We start from the raw sequence: 17,795 nt of genomic DNA on the forward strand, positions 1-17,795 counted from the left end.
CCCCCCCCCCCCCCCCGGGACCTGACCCACCCCGCCCCCGGGGTAGGAGGAGAGTGTCGCGTCTCCTTATAAAACAAAACAGCTAAGAGTAGATGTGATTCTGAACAGCCCTTACCTGTGGAACGGCCAGGCCTGGTGCTTACAGACCAAGGGTGGCCTGGGGAGGAGACCCCGAGGAAGGACCTTGGGTCATAAGGCAAGGGGGGGAGAGGAGCCCTGGGATGCTGACCCAGCAGGGGAGGGGGGGCAGAGTCCACGAGGACGCCCATGCCACAGTCTGGCTCAGGGAGGCTCGGTTTCATTGAGGCAAAGACCTTGGCTCCCATGTTGGCCTGCACATGCCCACCTTCACCTTCACTGTGTGAATCGCCGAGGCTTGGGGGCATTCGCTCTGAGGAGGAGTTCCTGCTGCACCTGGACAGTGGCCTGATGACACCCCCCACCCACCCAGTGCCCAGCCCTGTGTGCCTCTGTGCTGGGGGAGATACAGGAGTGGGCAGAGAATCACTGATGGCTCTGCCAGGGGGCAGCCGGTGGGGGCTGCTGGACCACCCCACCCCCTGCCTCCCAGTTAGAACAAGTAACCATTAAGGGTGCATCTGGTGCCCACACCAAGTGAACCCCATTTGGGTGGATCCTCTCTTCAAGGGCTTCAGAGAGGAACAGCCAGGTGGGAGAGGGAGGGAGGGAGCCTCCCCTTAATCTGTTACTGAGAACATTGTGACCCCCATGTCTGAGGATGCCCCTCCTGCCCCGCTGCCTGGAGAGTGGCCCTTGCAACAGCTTTGGAAAGAAAAGGAAAAGTGCTGATAACCCAACCAGGAGGCAGTGAGTCCGTCCTGGACAGCCGCCTGGGAAGGGAGGGATGGAGGGAGGAGGCCAGAAAGGGCAGAGGGTGAGGGCAGGGCAAGCACCCAGGCTGCTAGATACCCCATCTTCCGCCAAGCTCCGCCCCGCTGTGTATTGTCCTTCCCTGTTGGGCCATGTGCTGGGGGAGGCCAGCCCCCTGACTTGTGGGCCGCAGCAAGCACTTACTACCTGGACTTGCTTCTTCCATTCATCCCATCCCCCCAGGGAGGCCTTGGTTTGGGCCCTTCCCAGAATGGTGCCCAGGGCAGCCTTCCTGGAAGAGGAGGCCAGGAGCTTTCCTGGACAGGTCAGCCCTCCATATATCCCAGACCCCCTGGCTCCTGGACGCCCATGAGATGCGCCACTCCCTCACACTGGCTCCCTCCCTCTCTGGTCGGGTCTGGCTCACCTGCCCCAGCTGCCCGATCCCTTGTCCTGCTCCTCAGCTGTCTCAGTGTCCCATGGCTGGAGCCCCGTCCCTCTTCTCCTGACCCCTTGCCCCCACACCAAGCCACTGTTCAGCCTCTGCCCCAACCCTGGGCACCCCTACCTGCCTTTTCTATTTCTGGAGGGAGCTGGCGCCCAGCAGTGGGCCTTTGGGGCCCCGGGGCCAGCCTTTGGCTCACCCTCAAGAGCATTGAGGCCAGCTCCAGAGATGGCTCCTTTCTGCCAGGACAAACTGGACAACTGCTCTCTGAACTCTCTGGCGTTACAGTTATTGGGGGCCAGAGCTCTGGGCTCCCACTCATGAAGACTCATCTTCCTGGGTTCAGATCCAGCCTCAGATATTGCCTAGCTTTGTGACCCTGGCCGAATCACTCCCCCTGCCTGCCTCAATCTATTCATCCATAAAATGGGCTGGGGAAGGAAATGGCCCACCACCCCTGTGTCTTTGCCAAGAAAACTCCACCAAAGAGTCAGAGCCAACTGAGACAACTCTCTGGGGTTCTCTGGTCCCCCCAGCAGCTGCACCAGACAGTCCCCCCTCTCAAGGCCCCCGCCGTCCCCATTCGCCCTCTTTGCTCTCCCGTCTCCATGGAGGTCTCCTGTCCCTCTTGGCATCCTCAGTGGGTTCCCAGGACCAGGGGCCAGGCCCTTCACGGGGGCCCCATCCGTGGCCCCATTCCCTCGGGGAGCCTCCTCCTCAGGCATCCTCACCCCCCTCCCATCTCTGCCTTCTTTCTTCCCTCCTCCCACGTCTTTGCCTCTGTTTCTCTGCCTGGGATGCCCATCCTGTGTGGCTGCCCGAGTCTCCCTTCTGAGCCTCACTCCCATAGAGGGTGGATAGTGAATATTTAATGACCGGCTCTCCCTGCAAGAGTGTATGCATAGCACACTGAAGTTGAACCTTTGGATTGCCCCATCTCCGTTCCTCTCTTAAGCCCACTCAGGCAGCAGGACGACACCCCCAGCCCTGAACTGTGGAGTTGGATGATTTCCATGATGTAAATGCTCACACTGGACATTTTACCTTCAGCTCTCCCAAGGAGGCTGCGGCCTGCCCTGGGGCCCCTGGAGCCTGGAGCTGCCTCCCTCATCGCCTCCCCCGATGGGCTGGCATTGGAAACCTTCCCTGGAGCCTCAGCATAGGAGGGTGATCAGGGAAGGCTTCCTGGAAGAGGCAGAGGGCCGAGCTGCTGCCTGGTAGCCTCAACTGTGGGACAAGCCAGGTCCCCCGTGGGGAGATGGGGGGGTGGAGCTGAGGGTCAGTTTGGAGAGCCCTCTAGTTTGGCCACAGGGACAGGAGCAGAAGAATCATGCCAGTGTGGAAGGCACCAAGGTCTAGCCACTGTGTCCCTTCCTCTCTCGGGGCCTCAGTTTTCTTATGGGTAAGATAAGGGGGTGGGATGAGGGGGCTGGATCTGAGGCAATGGGGCAGGGAGCCCCTATCCTGGTGGCTCAGGCCATGACATCCATGGGGCTCTGGGAACCTCCAAATGCTGGAAGGGAACCGAGACCATCCAACCGGTGCCCATTGTACAGCTGGGGAAACTAAGGCTCCAGAGGGGTAGGGGAATGTCCTGTGTCCCTCGGCTCCCCCAGAGCAGGGCTAGGCGGCCTGAGGAAAGAGTCTGCCCTTGTTTCCTGGCAACCTGGGAGAGGGAGGCCCCCACTTAGCGCCAGGCCTGGTGGCTAATAATGGGGATCTGGAGGGGCAGGAACAGGCCAGAGGTCTCTGGATCCTGGAGTGTGTGGAGGGCAGTCAGGGTGAGGATGCTGGAAAGGTGGGAGGCAGCTGGTCACGAAGGGCCCCAGTGCCAAACAAGGGTCTGCCCCTGGGGCAGCTAGTAGGGGGTGGCGTGATTGAGTTGGGCCCCAGGAAAACCACTTTGGGGGCCAATGGCCAATGGCCTAGAGAGGGGAGAGGCTTGGGGCAGACAGACTTCCCAGAAGCTGGTGTGAGACTTGTCTGGGAGGAGAAATAAGGGGTAAAAATAAATGGTTGGACTAAACTGATCAGAGTTTGGTCGCCAGGAATTAAGTAGTGCCACATCCCCTCCAACATTCACTACTCTCCCTTTCTGGCCACTTTTAGAGACCTTTCCGCCACTTCTTGTGCCTTCCTTCCACTTTACGTGGACCAGTTATAGCTTTAGCTTTGCTTAGGACTGCCCAGGGGGCCGTCGGTCGATTCTGATTCGTCACTCACTATCGCCCACATGGGTCACAGACCTCCCCCACTTAGGGTAAATGGGGTGTGTACACTTTTGGTGATTAAATCTAAAAATGGGAGGGAAAGAGTTAATCCCATCTTCACAGAGTCCAGGCCAGAGAGATTGGAGAGGTGCACCATATTGAATCTGGGGGGCAACAGGGAGGAGTCCGAGAAGACTCTGGGGTGGGAGGGTGGGGACCCCATGTTCATTGGGGAGGGCTTGGGGAGAGCCAGGGAGCCTGCCTGGATGGGGCAAGTATCAGCCATCTGCTGGACGCTCAGTGTGAGGTGGCCGAGAGGCAGGTGGACATGGGAGATGAGCGGCAGAGCCCGGGTGCGATAAGGAGACCCTGTAGTCACAAGGGGAGAGACGGTGAATAAATCCATGGGCACTGGTGATGTCAGCCTGAGGTCACCCACACAGAGTGGGTAGGACTTTGGCATGGCAAAGGGGACTGATTGGAAGAGGCCAGACCAGAGGGAGGAGGGCCCTGAGAGCGCCCCCACCAGCACCTCCTGCTCGCTCCCAGCCTCACTGCCTCTCACATGCCCGGGGTCCTCACAGACCGCTGGGGGCACCTCTGGCTTGGGGAAGGGCCTGTGCCCTCTGGGGTGGCCTTGGGAGCCCAGAGCCTGTCCTGTCCAGCTGCCCAGGAGGGAGCCCAGGAAGGCCTCAGGCCTGGGCCCACTTCTCTGGCCAGAGCAGCCTCAAGCCAGACCAAATGGACAGGCGGGCGGATGCGTGACCTCGGCCGGGGAGGCCGGAGTGGACAGTGGGCTCTGGGCCCCTGATGACCCGCTCTCTCGTTGCCCAACAGCGCCCATTTCTTTCTCGAAATCGAAGGCTTCGAACCCAACCCGGCTGTCAACAAGCCTTCTCCTCCCATCTTCCCCAAGCCCATGGACTCCAACATCCGCCAATGGTGAGTCCAGAGAAGATGGCGGCATGGGTTGGGGAGGGGGGACCCAGCCGTCCTCAGAGGCCTCTGTCTCAGGCGCTGAGTGCGGGGTGCTCGGGCCAGACACATCCAACAGGGCCAGTAAGCCTGACCACCCCTCGAGCAGCCCCGGGGCACAGCCCTTTGCCCCAAAGCCCGGGCAGCCATAGCTTCGGCCCCCTCCCCTCCTCTTCCTCGGCCCCCTCCCCATCTCTCCACCACAGCCCCTCCCTCTTCCTCCCGCAGCAACCCTGGGAACTGTGAAGACATGGACTCCCCCCAGTCTCCTCAGGACGACATCACGGAGACCCCCTCCAACCCCAACAGCCCCTGGTAAGTGAGCCCAGTCTGGGCCAGGCCAGAGCCCGGGGGGCACCCCCAGGACTCCTGCCCTGCACTTAGTCCTTGGCCCCGAGGCAGGGAGGTGCAGGGGATGGGACCCTTGGTCATCGGCCGGAGGCCTGGCTCCCCAGCTCCGTGACCCTGGACCGGACCCCAGCGGGTCAGAGGGGATGATTCCTCCAGCCCGTCCGAGCTGCCAGGCACTGGGGCTGTGGAGAGAGGAGGGCAGCTGGCACACAGCCTGGCAGCCTCAGGCCCAGAGGCTGCCTTCTGGAGGTGCCCCTGGGCATTCTTGCCCATGTGGGAAGGGATCTTCCCTGGAGAGCTCCTGAATCAGGGTATCTGGACCCGGCCAAGGGAGCCCCGGTGGCTTTGGGGACCCTAAAGGAGGGTCCGGGGAGGTCTGGGGGGGTCCAGTGAGGAAGGAGGAGCGTTCATACCCCTCTGGCTGCCAATCCATTCCTCCCACCCTGTGCAACCCTGGCAAGTGACTCTGCCCCCATTTGCCTCAGTTTCTTCAACTCTAAAATGGGTGTGGGGGACAGTCCCCTGCTCTCTCCCCCTCCTCCACCGGAGCTGCCTACTCAGGCTTTTGGTGCAGAGCCAGCCCTCAGCAAAATGCCAGCCAGCCACCCCCCATACCCTGGCCCTGGCCCGCAATCAACCTTATTCACACTGGCAGGCAGTGGAAGAGTGAAAAACAGAGCCCGGGGCTCTGAGCCTGTGTTGGCCACTGGGCCCCTGGGCCCGTGAAATGGGCTGACCAGCCCTAAGGGTGCCTGCCCATTTTGTGGATGAGGAAACTGAGGCTGGAGCCCCGGACTCCTCCGGTCCTGCCCAGGCTGCCGGGTGGCTCTCTCCAGGGCCCTCTGGGGCTTTTCCAGTCCAAATGGTTGCTGAGTCCATCGCTGAGCTGGGGGGATCCAGGGGGCCCCTTCTAAGGGGATCTGAACGGGGGTCTGGGGTCTGAGCTCGAAGGGAGGGCTCTCGGGCCTACTTGGGGGCACTCGGCGCCTTTCTGTGCCCTCAGCGTCGGTCTGGCCAAAGAGGAGCAGAAGAGGAACAGAAAGAGACTGAAGAAGCGCATCTTTGCGGCCGCGGCCGAGGGCAGCGTGGAGGAGCTGGGCGGCCTGCTCGGGGAGCTCCGGGAGCTGGCCAGGAGGTGCAGGACCGTGGACACGCAGGGTCAGTGTCGGCCTCCCTCTGGGCCTCCCTGCCTCCCCTCTCTCCCCCTCCCTCCCTGGGCCCCTCCTGCTGGGACGTTATGGATCGCCGTCCGTGTGCCAGGGGTGGCTCTGTGCTTGCCCTCGAGAAGCTTTCCTTCTCTGGGCAGAAGGAGCAGCAGCCCTGGGCTCGTGGGGCGGGCATCCCGTGTGAGGCCTGTCCTGCACCCATGTTGGGCAGCCTGTCCCCCTGCCCGGGTCCCCTGGGTCCTAGAAGCCCAGTCTCAGAGGAGCTGGAGCCCCGGTTTCCATGGCGATGGTGCCCCCCTCCCAGAGGTCTGGTGCCGAGGCTCCCCCTTGTGACGAGCGGGCATCATCATTGGCAGCGGCCCCTCCTCACGGCCCATTCGTGCCCACAGACTACGTGCTGCACAAGCTCACAGCCTCGGACACAGGGAAGACCTGCCTCATGAAGGCTCTGCTGAACATCAACCCCAACACCGAGGAGATCGTGAGGATCCTGCTCGCCTTTGCTGAAGAAAATGACATTTTGGAAAGATTCATCAATGCTGAGTACACTGAGGAAGCCTACAGAGGTGGGGGGACGCCTCTGTTGGGGTCCTGGGAGGGTATGAGCAACCCCTGACATCCCTGCAGAGCAGACTCTGTGGTGCCCATCTGTCTGGTAGAGAAACTGAGGCTGTGGCTGGAGGGGGCTGCATGGGGAGCTGGGTGCCCAAACCCTTCTCCGCTTCTTGTTGGCAGAACATCAGAGCGAGCCCCCTGGGCTGGCACTCTGCAGGGCATGGATCTCCTTGGGTCTCAAGCCCAGTAATCAGGAAGCCCGGATGCCCTGGGGATGCCCAAGCCTGCTTTCTCCTGCCCCCCCCCCCCGCCAGCCCCTGATGGATCTGCCCTGGTCTGTTGTAGGACAGACGGCCTTGAACATCGCCATCGAGCGCAGACAGGTGGCCATCACCGAGACCCTGATTGAGAAGGGGGCCGACGTCAATGCCCACGCCAAGGGTTTGTTCTTCAACCCCAAGCACAAGCACGAAGGCTTCTACTTCGGTAGGTGGGAGCTCTCGGCAACCAGTCCCGAGGGGAGCTGGGGTCACCCAGAGTGGACGGATGGTTGGGCCTGCCCCCAACCCCATCCCAGCTTTCCCTGATCACTTTAGGGTACAGACCTAGTCACTGGGCCACAGTCTAGTAGCTTTGGGGGCGTGCTTTTTGGAATGGCCAGACCATGCAACTCCACCAAGAATGTACCAGTGCGTCCGTTTTGCCACAGGTCCTCCAGTGCTGGTCACACTCTCCTTTTTGTCAGCTTTGCCAGTTTGATGGGTGTGGATGACATAGGACCTTGGAGTTGCCTGAATTTGCCTTTCTCTAATTACCAGTGATTTGTGGCCCTTTTTCATGTAGTTATTGATAGCTTGCAGTTCTTTGTTACTCGTTAATAGCCTTTGGCAATTTATCAATTGGGGAATGACTCCATTTTTAGAAATTTGAACCCAGTCCTTCTATAGGTAGGAAATAGGATTCTTATCAGAGAAGCTGGCTGCAAAGACTTTCCCCAATTATCTGTTTCCCTTCTAATTTTAGCTGTGTTGGTTGTGTTTGTGTAAAAACCTTTAAATCTTCTGTAGCCATAATTGTCTGTTTAACTTTGGTGAGCTTCCCTACCCTTTCTTGGTTATTACCTTCCCCTGTCCATTGGTAGGACAACCATCTTGCCCTTCTCATTCGGTGATGGCTTCAACCCTTCTGTTTGACTTGTGGACACATGTGGAGCTCATCTCAGTATATGGTGTGAGATGCTGATCTCCACTTTATTTCTGCCGGGATTCTTTCTCGTTTACCCAATGGTTTTTGCCAATACTAAGTCTTTTTCCCAGGAGCTGAGATCTTTGGCTCTATCAGCCCTTGGGCTACCGTGCTCTTTGGCTTTTGTGTTTTGGGTCCTAAACTGTCCCAATGGTCACATGATTTCTGATCCAGGTCCAACCCTTTCCAGTTATCCCCACTTTGGGTGATGGTTTGAGATCTGATCCTGTTAAGCCTCCCACTTTCTTACTTTTTCTCCCCATAATTTCCCTCGAGACTCTTGACCTTTAGGTGAATAACATTCCTTTTCGGGCTCTCCAGAGTAATCCTTTGGTTGTTTGATTGGTGCGGCACCAAATGAGTAAATTAATGTAGGCGATAGTATCATTTTAATGATATTGGCTTGGCCTGCCAAGGGGCCGTTAATATTTCCTCACTTATTTGTTCCTGTCTATTTGGGTAATGAATGTTTCATAAAATGTCTGTAGTTTCTGGGTGTTTGGGCAGAGGGACATCCCAAGTAGTTTAAACATTTTGTGGTCATTCATTCATTCATTTATTTATTTAAACCCTCACCTTCCGTCTTGGAGTCAATACTGTGTATTGGTTCCAAGGCAGAAGAGTGGTCAGGGTGGGCCATGGGGGTCAAGTGACTTGCCCAGGGTCACACAGCTGGGAAGTGTCTGAGGTCAGATTTGAACCCAGGACCTCCCGTCTCTAGGCCTGACTCTCAGTCCACTGAGCTACCCAGCTGCCCCCTTGTGGTCATTTTTTTTAAACCCTTGTACTTCGGTGTATTGTCTCATAGGTGGAAGAGTGGTAAGGGTGGGCCATGGGGGTCAAGTGACTTGTCCAGGGTCACACAGCTAGGAAGTGGCTGAGGCCGGGTTTGAACCCAGGACCTCCTGTCTCTAGGCCTGACTCTCAGTCCACTGAGCTACCCAGCTGCCCCCTTGTGGTCATTTTTAATGGAATTTCTTTCTCTTCCTGGCCTTTGTTCTAACCTACAGAAATGCCAATGACTTCTATGGATGTGTTTTATGTCTTGAAATTTTGCTGAAATGATTGTTTCACTTGAGCTTTTTAGCTGATTCCCTAAGGTTCTCTAAGTAAGCTCTTATTTGGAAAAACCAATCATTTTGTTTCCCTTTTACCTATACACATTCCTTCCATTTCTTCTTGTCTGATTGCTGGAGCTGATTCTTTTAGCATCGCCAGTGCTTAGTGCAGTATCTGGGACATAGTAGATGCTTAATAAATGCTAAATCAGATCATAGACTGGCACTGCATCGGATTGTAACAGTGACAGTCTACATCCCTTCTTTGCCTCTGATCTCATTGGAAGGCTCCTAATTTAGCTTCCTTATATGTAATTAACGTGTTGTTTAGTTGCATCTTACTCTTCGTGATCCTTTTTTGGGTTTTTTTGGCAAAGATATGAGAGTGGGTGGCTCCTTCTCCAGCTCATTTTACAGATGAGGAACGGAAGCAGATAGGATGAAATGACTTGCCCAGAGTCTCACAGCTAGTAAGTATCTGAGGCCAAATTTGAACTCAGATCTTCCTGCCTCCAGACCCAAGCTCTACTCTCTGTACCACCTAGCTGTCCTATGTATAATTATACTACTTAGCATATTAAAAAAGGGTCTCTTTATTCCTATGCTTTCAAGTGTCTTTAACCAGAATGGGTATTACATATTGCCAAAAGACTTTTCTACTTTTATTTATATAATCTTATTTTTGTTATTATGAATTGGCATATCATATTGATAACTTCCCTAAGATTGAAATTGTTCTGTATTCCTGGTATAACTCTGACTTGGTCATAATGTATAATCTTTGTGAGATGATGCTGTATTTTTCTAGCTGATATTTTCTTGAAGTTTTTGAATCAATGTTCATTAGGGATAACGATCCTTTCCTTTCTCTATTTTGACTCTGATTTAGGCATCAAAATGATATATTTTTTTCCTCATAAAAGGAATTTGGTGTGACCCTTTCTTTTACAATTTGGTTTGTATAATATTGGAATTAATCATTCCTTTAATATTTGATTGTTTTTTTTTTGTTTATAAATTCATCTGGCCATGGTTTTTCTTCCCATTTGGGAACTTGTTTATAGTTTGTTCATTTTGTAAATCCTGAGATTAGGTTATTTACTTTGTGTCACGTTAATCTAAGTATTGTACATTTGGGTAGTTATTCATTTTATTTAGTTTTAAAAAAATTTTTTAAAACATATTTTTTCCATGGTTACATGATTCATGTTGTCTCCCTCCCCTCTTCCCTCCTACCTCTTGGAGTTGACAAGCAATTCCACTGGGTTTACGTGTATTATCACTCAATTCCTATTTCCATATTATTCATTTTTGTAATAATCTTTTAAGACCAAAACTCCAAATCATATACCCATAGAATCAAGTGATAAGTCACATGTTTTCTTCTGCATTCCTGATCCCACGGTTCTTTCTTGGGATGTGGAGAGCATCTTTCTCACAAGTCCCTCAGCGTTGTCCTGGATCACTGCATTGCTGCTAGTAGCCGAGTCGGTTACATTTGATCATTGCTACAATGTATCCATCTCTGTGTACAACATTCTTCTGGTTCTGCTCCTTTTGCTATGCATCAATTCCTGGAGGTCTTTCCAGTTCACATGGAATTCCTCCAGTTCATCATTCCTTACAGCACAATAGTATTCCATCCCCATCATTTACTACAGTTTGTTCAGCCATTCCCCAATCGAGGGACATCCCCTCATTTTCCAATTATTTGTCACCACAAAAAGCCCAGCTATAAATATTTTTAGTACAAACAGGTCCTTTCCCATTTTGTTTTTATCTCTCTGGGATACAAACCCAGCAGTGCTATGGCTGGATCAAAAAGCAGGCAGTCTTTTAAAGCCCTTTGGGCACAGTTCCAAATTGCCCTCCAGAATGGTTGGATCCATTCACAACTCCACCATAGTGCACTAATGTCCCAATTTTGCCACATCCTCTCCAACATTTATTATTTCTCTTTGCTGTCATATTGGCCAATCTGCTAAGTGTGAGGTGGTACCTCAGAGTTGTTTTGATTTGCATTTCTCTAATCCAGAGGGATTCGAACATTTTCTATATGAGTGATCATTTTGATTTCTTCATCTGGAAACTGCCTTGACCAGTTGTCAATTGGGGAATGACTTGGTTTCTTATATATTCATCCTATTTAGGTTGTCAGTTTTGTTGACACATAATTAGATAAAACAATTTGAGATGATTTCCATTTGTTCCCTTCATTTGTTGTTGATTATTCTTTTTCATTTTTTATACTGATAATTTGAGTTTTCTCTTTCTTTTTTAATAACTGTTAGCTAGTGTCTTATCAATTTTATTGTTTCTTTTCAAACCACTCTGAGTCGATTAATTTGTTATTTGGTTTCAGTTTTGCTAATTTTCTTTGACTTTAAAGATTTCTGCTTTGATCTTTAATTGGATTATTTTACTTTGTTAGTTTTCTATGTTTTTGGTTCATACTCAATTTATCAGTTTGTTCTTTCTGTTTTTGATTAGTGTTTAGAGATATAAATATTCCTCTAAGGAAAGCTCTAATTGCATCCCTAAATTTTTTTTATCAAACTAAATGTATATTTATCACATAATAGCCCTTGCTTTTAAGGCCCAGATCCCATGGAGGGTTAACAAAGGATTCATACTCACAATTCCTCACATTTCTTATTCTTTAAAGTTTGTAAAATGCTTTAAGTATATCAACGCATTCAGTCCTCTTATTTATCGGGGGTATATTGTATCCCTAAAATTTTGATATTTTTTATTATTGCCACTGTCTTTATTGGAATTATCCATAGTTGCAATCATTTTTACTTTGACTAACTGATTTTTAGAACCAAGTTAGTCTCCTATTGCTAAATAATTTTCTTCTATTGCATTATAGACCATCAAAGGTGTGTTTAATAGTTCTACTTTTCTGCATTTGTTTATGAGGATTTTGTGCCCTAATGCATAGTCAATTTTTGCAAAGAGGCTGTGCATGTAGTTTATAACTATTTACATTCTGACTCAGAAAATGAGTTCAGACACCCAGAAGTTCAAATTAGTGGAACCAATAATTATTTATTTATCTATTGATTAATAAATGTTCCTCGCTGGCCAGGGCAACCTTCCTAGTGAAGGCTGCCCCGAACTGAAGTTAAAATGCAGTTTTTATAGGGTTCAAGATACAAAGAGAATAATGTTCGTTACATAGCCTCGAAGCAAACTTTTTATCATCTGGAAGTTTCCACTGTAACTCTTATCCTGGACCGTGAGACAGCTGTAGGGAGTTATTTTCTCATGTGAGTGTTATTTTTGCGCTGTCTGGCCTTCACAGGAAGGCTCATTCTTGATTTCTACTTTTCCCCAGGGAAAAACAGGTTTTCTGGACAATGATTTAGTTTACCTCACTTCAATTCCTTTATATTTCCATTCAATAATCACCAGAGACCTAAGAGATCTAAGTTTCCCAAAATTCTTTTCAGGTCCTTAATTTCTTTCTTTCTTATTTATTTATTGGTGAGATTTTTTTTTAAAACCCTTGTACTTCGGTGTATTGTCTCATAGGTGGAAGAGTGGTAAGGGTAGGCAATGGGGGTCAAGTGACTTGCCCAGGGTCACACAGCTGGGAAGTGGCTGAGGCCGGGTTTGAACCTAGGACCTCCCGTCTCTAGGCCTGACTCTCACTCCACTGAGCTACCCAGCTGCCCCTGGTGAGATTTTTCTAGATCTGAAAGGGACACTTGTGGTTCTCCACTATTTTAATTTTACTGACTATTTTTCCTTTTGATTCATTCAGAATTTCCTTTAAGAATTTAGATACTATGTCATTTGGTGTATATTTTTTAAGGTATTCACATTAGTTCATTACATATGATGCCTTTCCACATAATGTAGTTTTCTACTTATCATATTTAATGATTTTCTATTTTGCTTTATCTGAGATCATGATTGCTCCCTTTGGTTTTTTCTTTTTTTTTTACTTCAGTGTAGCATAACAGATTTTTTTTTTTTTAATTTTAAACCCTTAACTTCTGTGTATTGACTTATAGGTGGAAGAGTGGTAAGGGTGGGCCATGGGGGTCAAGTGACTTGCCCAGGGTCACACAGCTGGGAAGTGTCTGAGGCCGGATTGGAACCCAGGACCTCCCGTCTCTAGGCCTGACTCTCAATCCACTGAGCTACCCAGCTGCCCCCTAGCATAACAGATTTTGCTTCAGCTCCTCATTTTAACTCTGTATGAACCTTTATGTTTCAAGTTTGCTGCTTATAAATAATATACTGAGTTCTACTTCCTTATCCATTCCTCTTTCTTCCATCTTATGGGTGTGTTCATTCTATCTACATTCATAGTTTGGGCTGTTCATTTGTGCATCTCTTTCCGTCCTTTTCTCACATTTTCCCTCTCTGTGCCCAGCCATGGGCTCCAGGCAATCTGCTTGTTTCCTAGCCCTTCTTCTGGCTTGTGTGCCAAGGGCCTGGTCACAGAGTCTTCTATTTCTTTCTTATTCCTCCCTCTCCCCTTCCCCCCTATTTCCCTGCTGAGTTACAGGTATTTCTGCCCCCGACGCTGTATGTGTGCGTGTCAGTGTGCTACTGTCCTGGAGCCTGTTGAGATGACAGTGAGATCCTCAGGGTTCTGAGGGGGGACTCGTGCCATCTCTCCCACTGGGAAGTAGATGCTGCACCGCCAGTATTTTACTCCCCTCTTGGTTACATGCTCACATTTACTTTTTTCAATGTTTCTTTTGGCCCCTGTGTTTGTGTTTCAACATTTCTGTGTGGCTTTGTCCTTTTCATCAGGAATGCTTGGACGTCCTTCGTTTCATTCAAGATCTGTTTCTCCTCCGTACAATTATACTTGGTTTTGCTGGTAAATAGTTTGTGGTCGTACGCCATGATCTTTGGTCTTCTGAGGTAGCATCGTTCCGAGCTCTCTGGCTCTTTGTAGCGGCATAAAACCAAGAAATCCTCTGGCACTCGAAGCCCTTCACAGCCTGCTCCCTTCCTGCTCCAGGCTTGGCTCTCTTCCTTACCCTCCACCCCACCTCCTGGCTCTTCGTATAGAGAATCTCTCCATCTCCTAATTGGCCCTCTGCCTTGAAGGGACCTGCGGGAGCCTCTTGGGGCGTTTCTGGCCACACAATGCTCGGCATCTTCTCTCGGTCACTCCAATAGCCCTTTAATGATCTCTTCTGGGGGCGTTTTCTAGAACGGTGGTGGTGGAGATACCTTCCGTTCTCTTCTATTTTCTTTCAGTCTTCTCACTGTTTGCATGCATCTCGTCGCCTTACGGAGTCTTTGACTTCCGGTCGGTCGTTCCAGGTTTCGGGGCGTCTTCTGCTTGACCGACGTTTTGGGGGCTTGTTTTGCTTCGCTTCTCTCATGCAGACCCCTTCCTTCTGCGTCCAGGTCTTTCCTTCGCTCTTCTCCTTTCTGTTCCAAGTCTTTCCTCCAGCCTCTCCTTTCCTTAAAATGTCTGCCGCATTTCCCCCAAGAGTTCCAGTCGAACTTGGGTCCAGCTTGTGTTTTGCCTTGAGGCTCTGCTCGTAGGTATTTTGGAATCTTTCTCCTCTCCCGGGTTTCTGCCTCGGGTTTCCCAGGGGCCACGGAAAGCCCTTTTCTGGTGGGATTTGTTCGTTGGCTCTTACTTCCTGAACTGGGCTCTGCGTTAGAAGCAGGCCCTGCACCCTTCGGGGGGGAAGGCCGGGCCCTTGTCTGGCCCCGCTTTATATTCTCTGTGGAGTCCTGAGGCTGCGCTTGCCGGGTATCGAGGTGTGGGGCCTTCGGGGATCTCCGAGCGCCTCAGGCTGGAGACTTGTTTGCTTTTGGTGATCCTAAAGTGCTCTGCTCTGGAACTGTCCGACCTCCGGACTTCTTGTTCCTGGGCCCCGGCTGGAGGCCCAGGAGGTTCTGGCGTGGGCCCGGAGAACAGCCCTTTCCCTTGGTGTGAGCTCCTGCACTTGTCCTCAGCCACAAGAACCGGAGCAGGCTGGAGGGTGAATCCAAGATCTCTCGTCTGTTCCCCCTCCTTGGCCAGGCTGCCGCGGGGGGCACTTTCCCCGGGGGCTGGATGGGAGCCCAGCCGGGGGCACACCCAGGGGGGTTGCCACTAGCCTCCTGTCCCCGGGTCCGGCAAGTTCGGAGCATCAGGCCCCCCGGCCCCGGGGACTCCCCTGTTGCTGTCGGGCCTCATGGAGGCACCAGCCTCCGCCTGCTTGCTAGCTGGCTCGTTTTCCAGCTTTGGAGATTTGGGGCTCCGCTGTTCAGTGCCTCGTGCAGGGGCCCAGGAGGAGGGAGGAGCAGCACGGGGGCCCGAAGCCTGGCCACCGAGGCCAAGGCCAGCCCCTTCCTGCTGCCCCCGGTGCCCAGACTTCCGCAGCAGCAGCCTTGACTGGCCGGCTGCCACGTCCAGGTTCTCATCCTCCAGCCTGCCCAGCCGTCCCCCGTGCCAGGCAGGGGGTGCTCTGAGGGTCTGCGTCTGCTCCAAGAGCCCCCCTGCTCAGCCGAAGGGCACGGTGGCGGGGCCGGGAAGAAGAGAAGCCGGGCATAGCCGGCCCACTTCAGGGAGGCAGAACCCCCAGGGGCCGGGAGAGGGGCCGGCGCACCCCTGGGGGCTCCTGCTGCGAGTGCCCCGGCTGGAGTGACGCAGGCCTCGTCTGCTGGCCCCTGGTCACCGCCGGCCACCACCGCTCCGGCCAGGGCAGCCCACGTGGCTGCCGCTGCTCTTGGGATCGGCGCAGGTTTCTACAATTCGCTCCTGTCCTTAGTGACGCCTTTATTTGCGGCTCTGCGTGGAAGCCGTTTTGGGCACCTGTTTTCTGGCATTTTAGGGTTCAGACTCTCCCCCTCCCCCTCCCGAGGTTTATAATAGCCTGATGAAGGGGATGCCGGGCTGCAGCCCTTCAGAAGGGCAGCCGCTTCCCACGGCCCCTCGTGGGCCAGGGACAGGCGTCGCCTGGGCTGACCTGGGGGGGGCTTTTCTCCAGAAGGAGGTCCCGCTCCCCAGGCCCAGCTCACAGGCCCTTCGGGGCTGAGATTGGGCCGGGTCTCTCCCATCCGGGCTCAGAAGGTCTATGGAACCCCCAGCTGGGTTTCGGGGGTGGGGCAGGTTTCTGGGGTTCAGCGGGGAGGAGGGGCCCGGCCGGCTGACGCTGCGGCTCGCTGGCCCGCAGGAGGGTCGCCCCTGGCCCTGGCGGCCTGCACCAACCAGCCGGAGATCGTGCAGCTGCTGATGGACAACGAGAAGACGGACGTGGCGGCGCAGGACTCGCGGGGCAACAACATCCTGCACGCGCTGGTCACGGTGGCCGAGGACTTCCAGGCCCAGAACGACTTCGTCAAGGCCATGTACGACCGGATCCTGCGCAGGAGCCGCGACCCGGCGCTGGAGACGGCGCAGAACAAGGACGGCCTCACGCCGCTGCAGCTGGCGGCCAAGACCGGCAAGTCGGAGGTGAGCCCCGCCGAGCCCCCTGGCAGGCGGGCGGGATTGGAACCCGCCCCATCCCCTGGGCTGCGTCCTGGGCCGGCGGAGGAGCGGCGCAGGGGCTCCCCCGGCCGTGTGGTGCCCCCTTCCGGCAGGCCGGCCCCCCCCTGGGCCCCCTCAATGGGCGCCCCAAGCGTAAAGGCCGGGTGCCGGCGCCCATGGAGGACACAGCTGGGGTCCGAGCCGGCGAGCTTCCGTGGCCCGTGGCAGGCCCAGCCCATCCCTCACGCCCAGCGCCGCCCGGAGAGGCACAAAGAGGCAGGCGGGGACAAGAGGCCCACCGAGCCAACAGCTCTGCCGGCCAGCCAGAGGGCTGGATGGGGGCCGCTCCCAGCTGGGGGGGGGCTTGCAAGGGGGGTGCAGAGGCGCTCAGGTGTGGGGGTGGGGGAAGCGGGTCCTGCCCCCCCCCAGCCCAGCCTCCACTCTAACCACTGGGCAGCCAGTCCTCACCCCCTGTTCGTGGGGCACAATGCCAGGGAGCCCACGTGGGTCCGCCTCAGGTCCGGTGCCAGGGGGCTGGCGGGCAGCCAGGGGGCCGGGCAGGGCAGAGGCCGGGAGCCTCTTCCTTTCCCAGAGCCCCCGGGATGCCCTCCGGCAGAAAGAGAAGAGTGGGGAGGCCCGGCCTCGCCGGGGAGACGCGAGTCCGGGGGGAGAAGCGGCCCTTCGCTCACCCGAGCTTTTCTCTGGGGGCCCCCCGAGCCCCCCACTGCTGGGGGAAGTCGTCCCGGTGGGAGGAGGCGGGGAGGCGGCTCCTCCCTCAGCCGGGTTCTCGGGCCGCCCGGCTCTCAGATCCTCAGATACATCCTGAGCCGAGAGATCAGGGAGAGGCCGCACCGGAGCCTGTCCAGGAAGTTCACCGACTGGGCTTACGGGCCCGTCTCGTCCTCCCTCTACGACCTCACCGACGTGGACACGAGCTCGGACAACTCCGTGCTGGAGATCATCGTCTACAACACCAACATCGACGTGAGTGCGGCCGCCGGGCAGCTCCCGAGGCCTCCCGGCACGGGGGGGGGGCCGGCACGGGGGCGCCGAGGGGGGGGAGAAGCCGGGCGGGGGGGGGCAGAAGGAGCAGGCGGGAGGGCGGCCCTGGGGGCAGCACCCGGGACGCGGGGCCAGGGGAGACCATGGCGGCCCCGGGAGGATCGGAGGCGCTCCGTGGCACTGGGCATGGCAGAAGCCCCAGGCAGGGAGCCGCGGGGCGCCCCCCGGCCCTCCCCACAGCCCTCTGAGATGGGGGGGCTGAGGAGAAATGCAGCCGGGCGGCAGACCGGATGAGGGAAGGACAGGCCGACGCCATTTCCACGCAGGCCGCCTCCCCGTAATCGGGAGTCCTCGGGGGGCCGGGGCGAGGCCCCCCTTTGGGGCTACAGCCCTGTGGGCGGCCCGTCTCCTGCCGGAGCCCCCCTCCCTCTGCGGGCGTGCGCAGCGGCCTCCCGGCCCCCCTTCGGCCCTCCGCCCTGTCCTCGTGGCCCCCCCCGGCCCCCCGGCGGCCCCCTG

The 17,795-nt window shown here is 54.8% G+C and overlaps 1 protein-coding gene across 1 annotated transcript in view; it reads left to right on the forward strand.

The window, feature by feature from the left end:
* The window catches only part of TRPV3 (transient receptor potential cation channel subfamily V member 3), a 32,877-nt gene extending 15,257 nt beyond the window's left edge, over positions 1–17,620 (forward strand). The window contains exons 2-9 of the mRNA XM_044669486.1: positions 4,324–4,428; positions 4,690–4,776; positions 5,816–5,970; positions 6,368–6,544; positions 6,879–7,019; positions 15,982–16,262; positions 17,085–17,261; positions 17,546–17,620. Coding sequence (XP_044525421.1) covers positions 4,324–4,428; positions 4,690–4,776; positions 5,816–5,970; positions 6,368–6,544; positions 6,879–7,019; positions 15,982–16,262; positions 17,085–17,261; positions 17,546–17,620 — 1,198 coding nt within the window. The remainder of the gene's footprint in view (positions 1–4,323; positions 4,429–4,689; positions 4,777–5,815; positions 5,971–6,367; positions 6,545–6,878; positions 7,020–15,981; positions 16,263–17,084; positions 17,262–17,545) is intronic.
* The last annotated feature ends 175 nt before the right edge of the window (positions 17,621–17,795 follow it).

Source organism: Gracilinanus agilis, chromosome 3 (assembly GCF_016433145.1).
Source record: "Gracilinanus agilis isolate LMUSP501 chromosome 3, AgileGrace, whole genome shotgun sequence".
NCBI classification, from domain to species: domain Eukaryota; kingdom Metazoa; phylum Chordata; class Mammalia; order Didelphimorphia; family Didelphidae; genus Gracilinanus; species Gracilinanus agilis.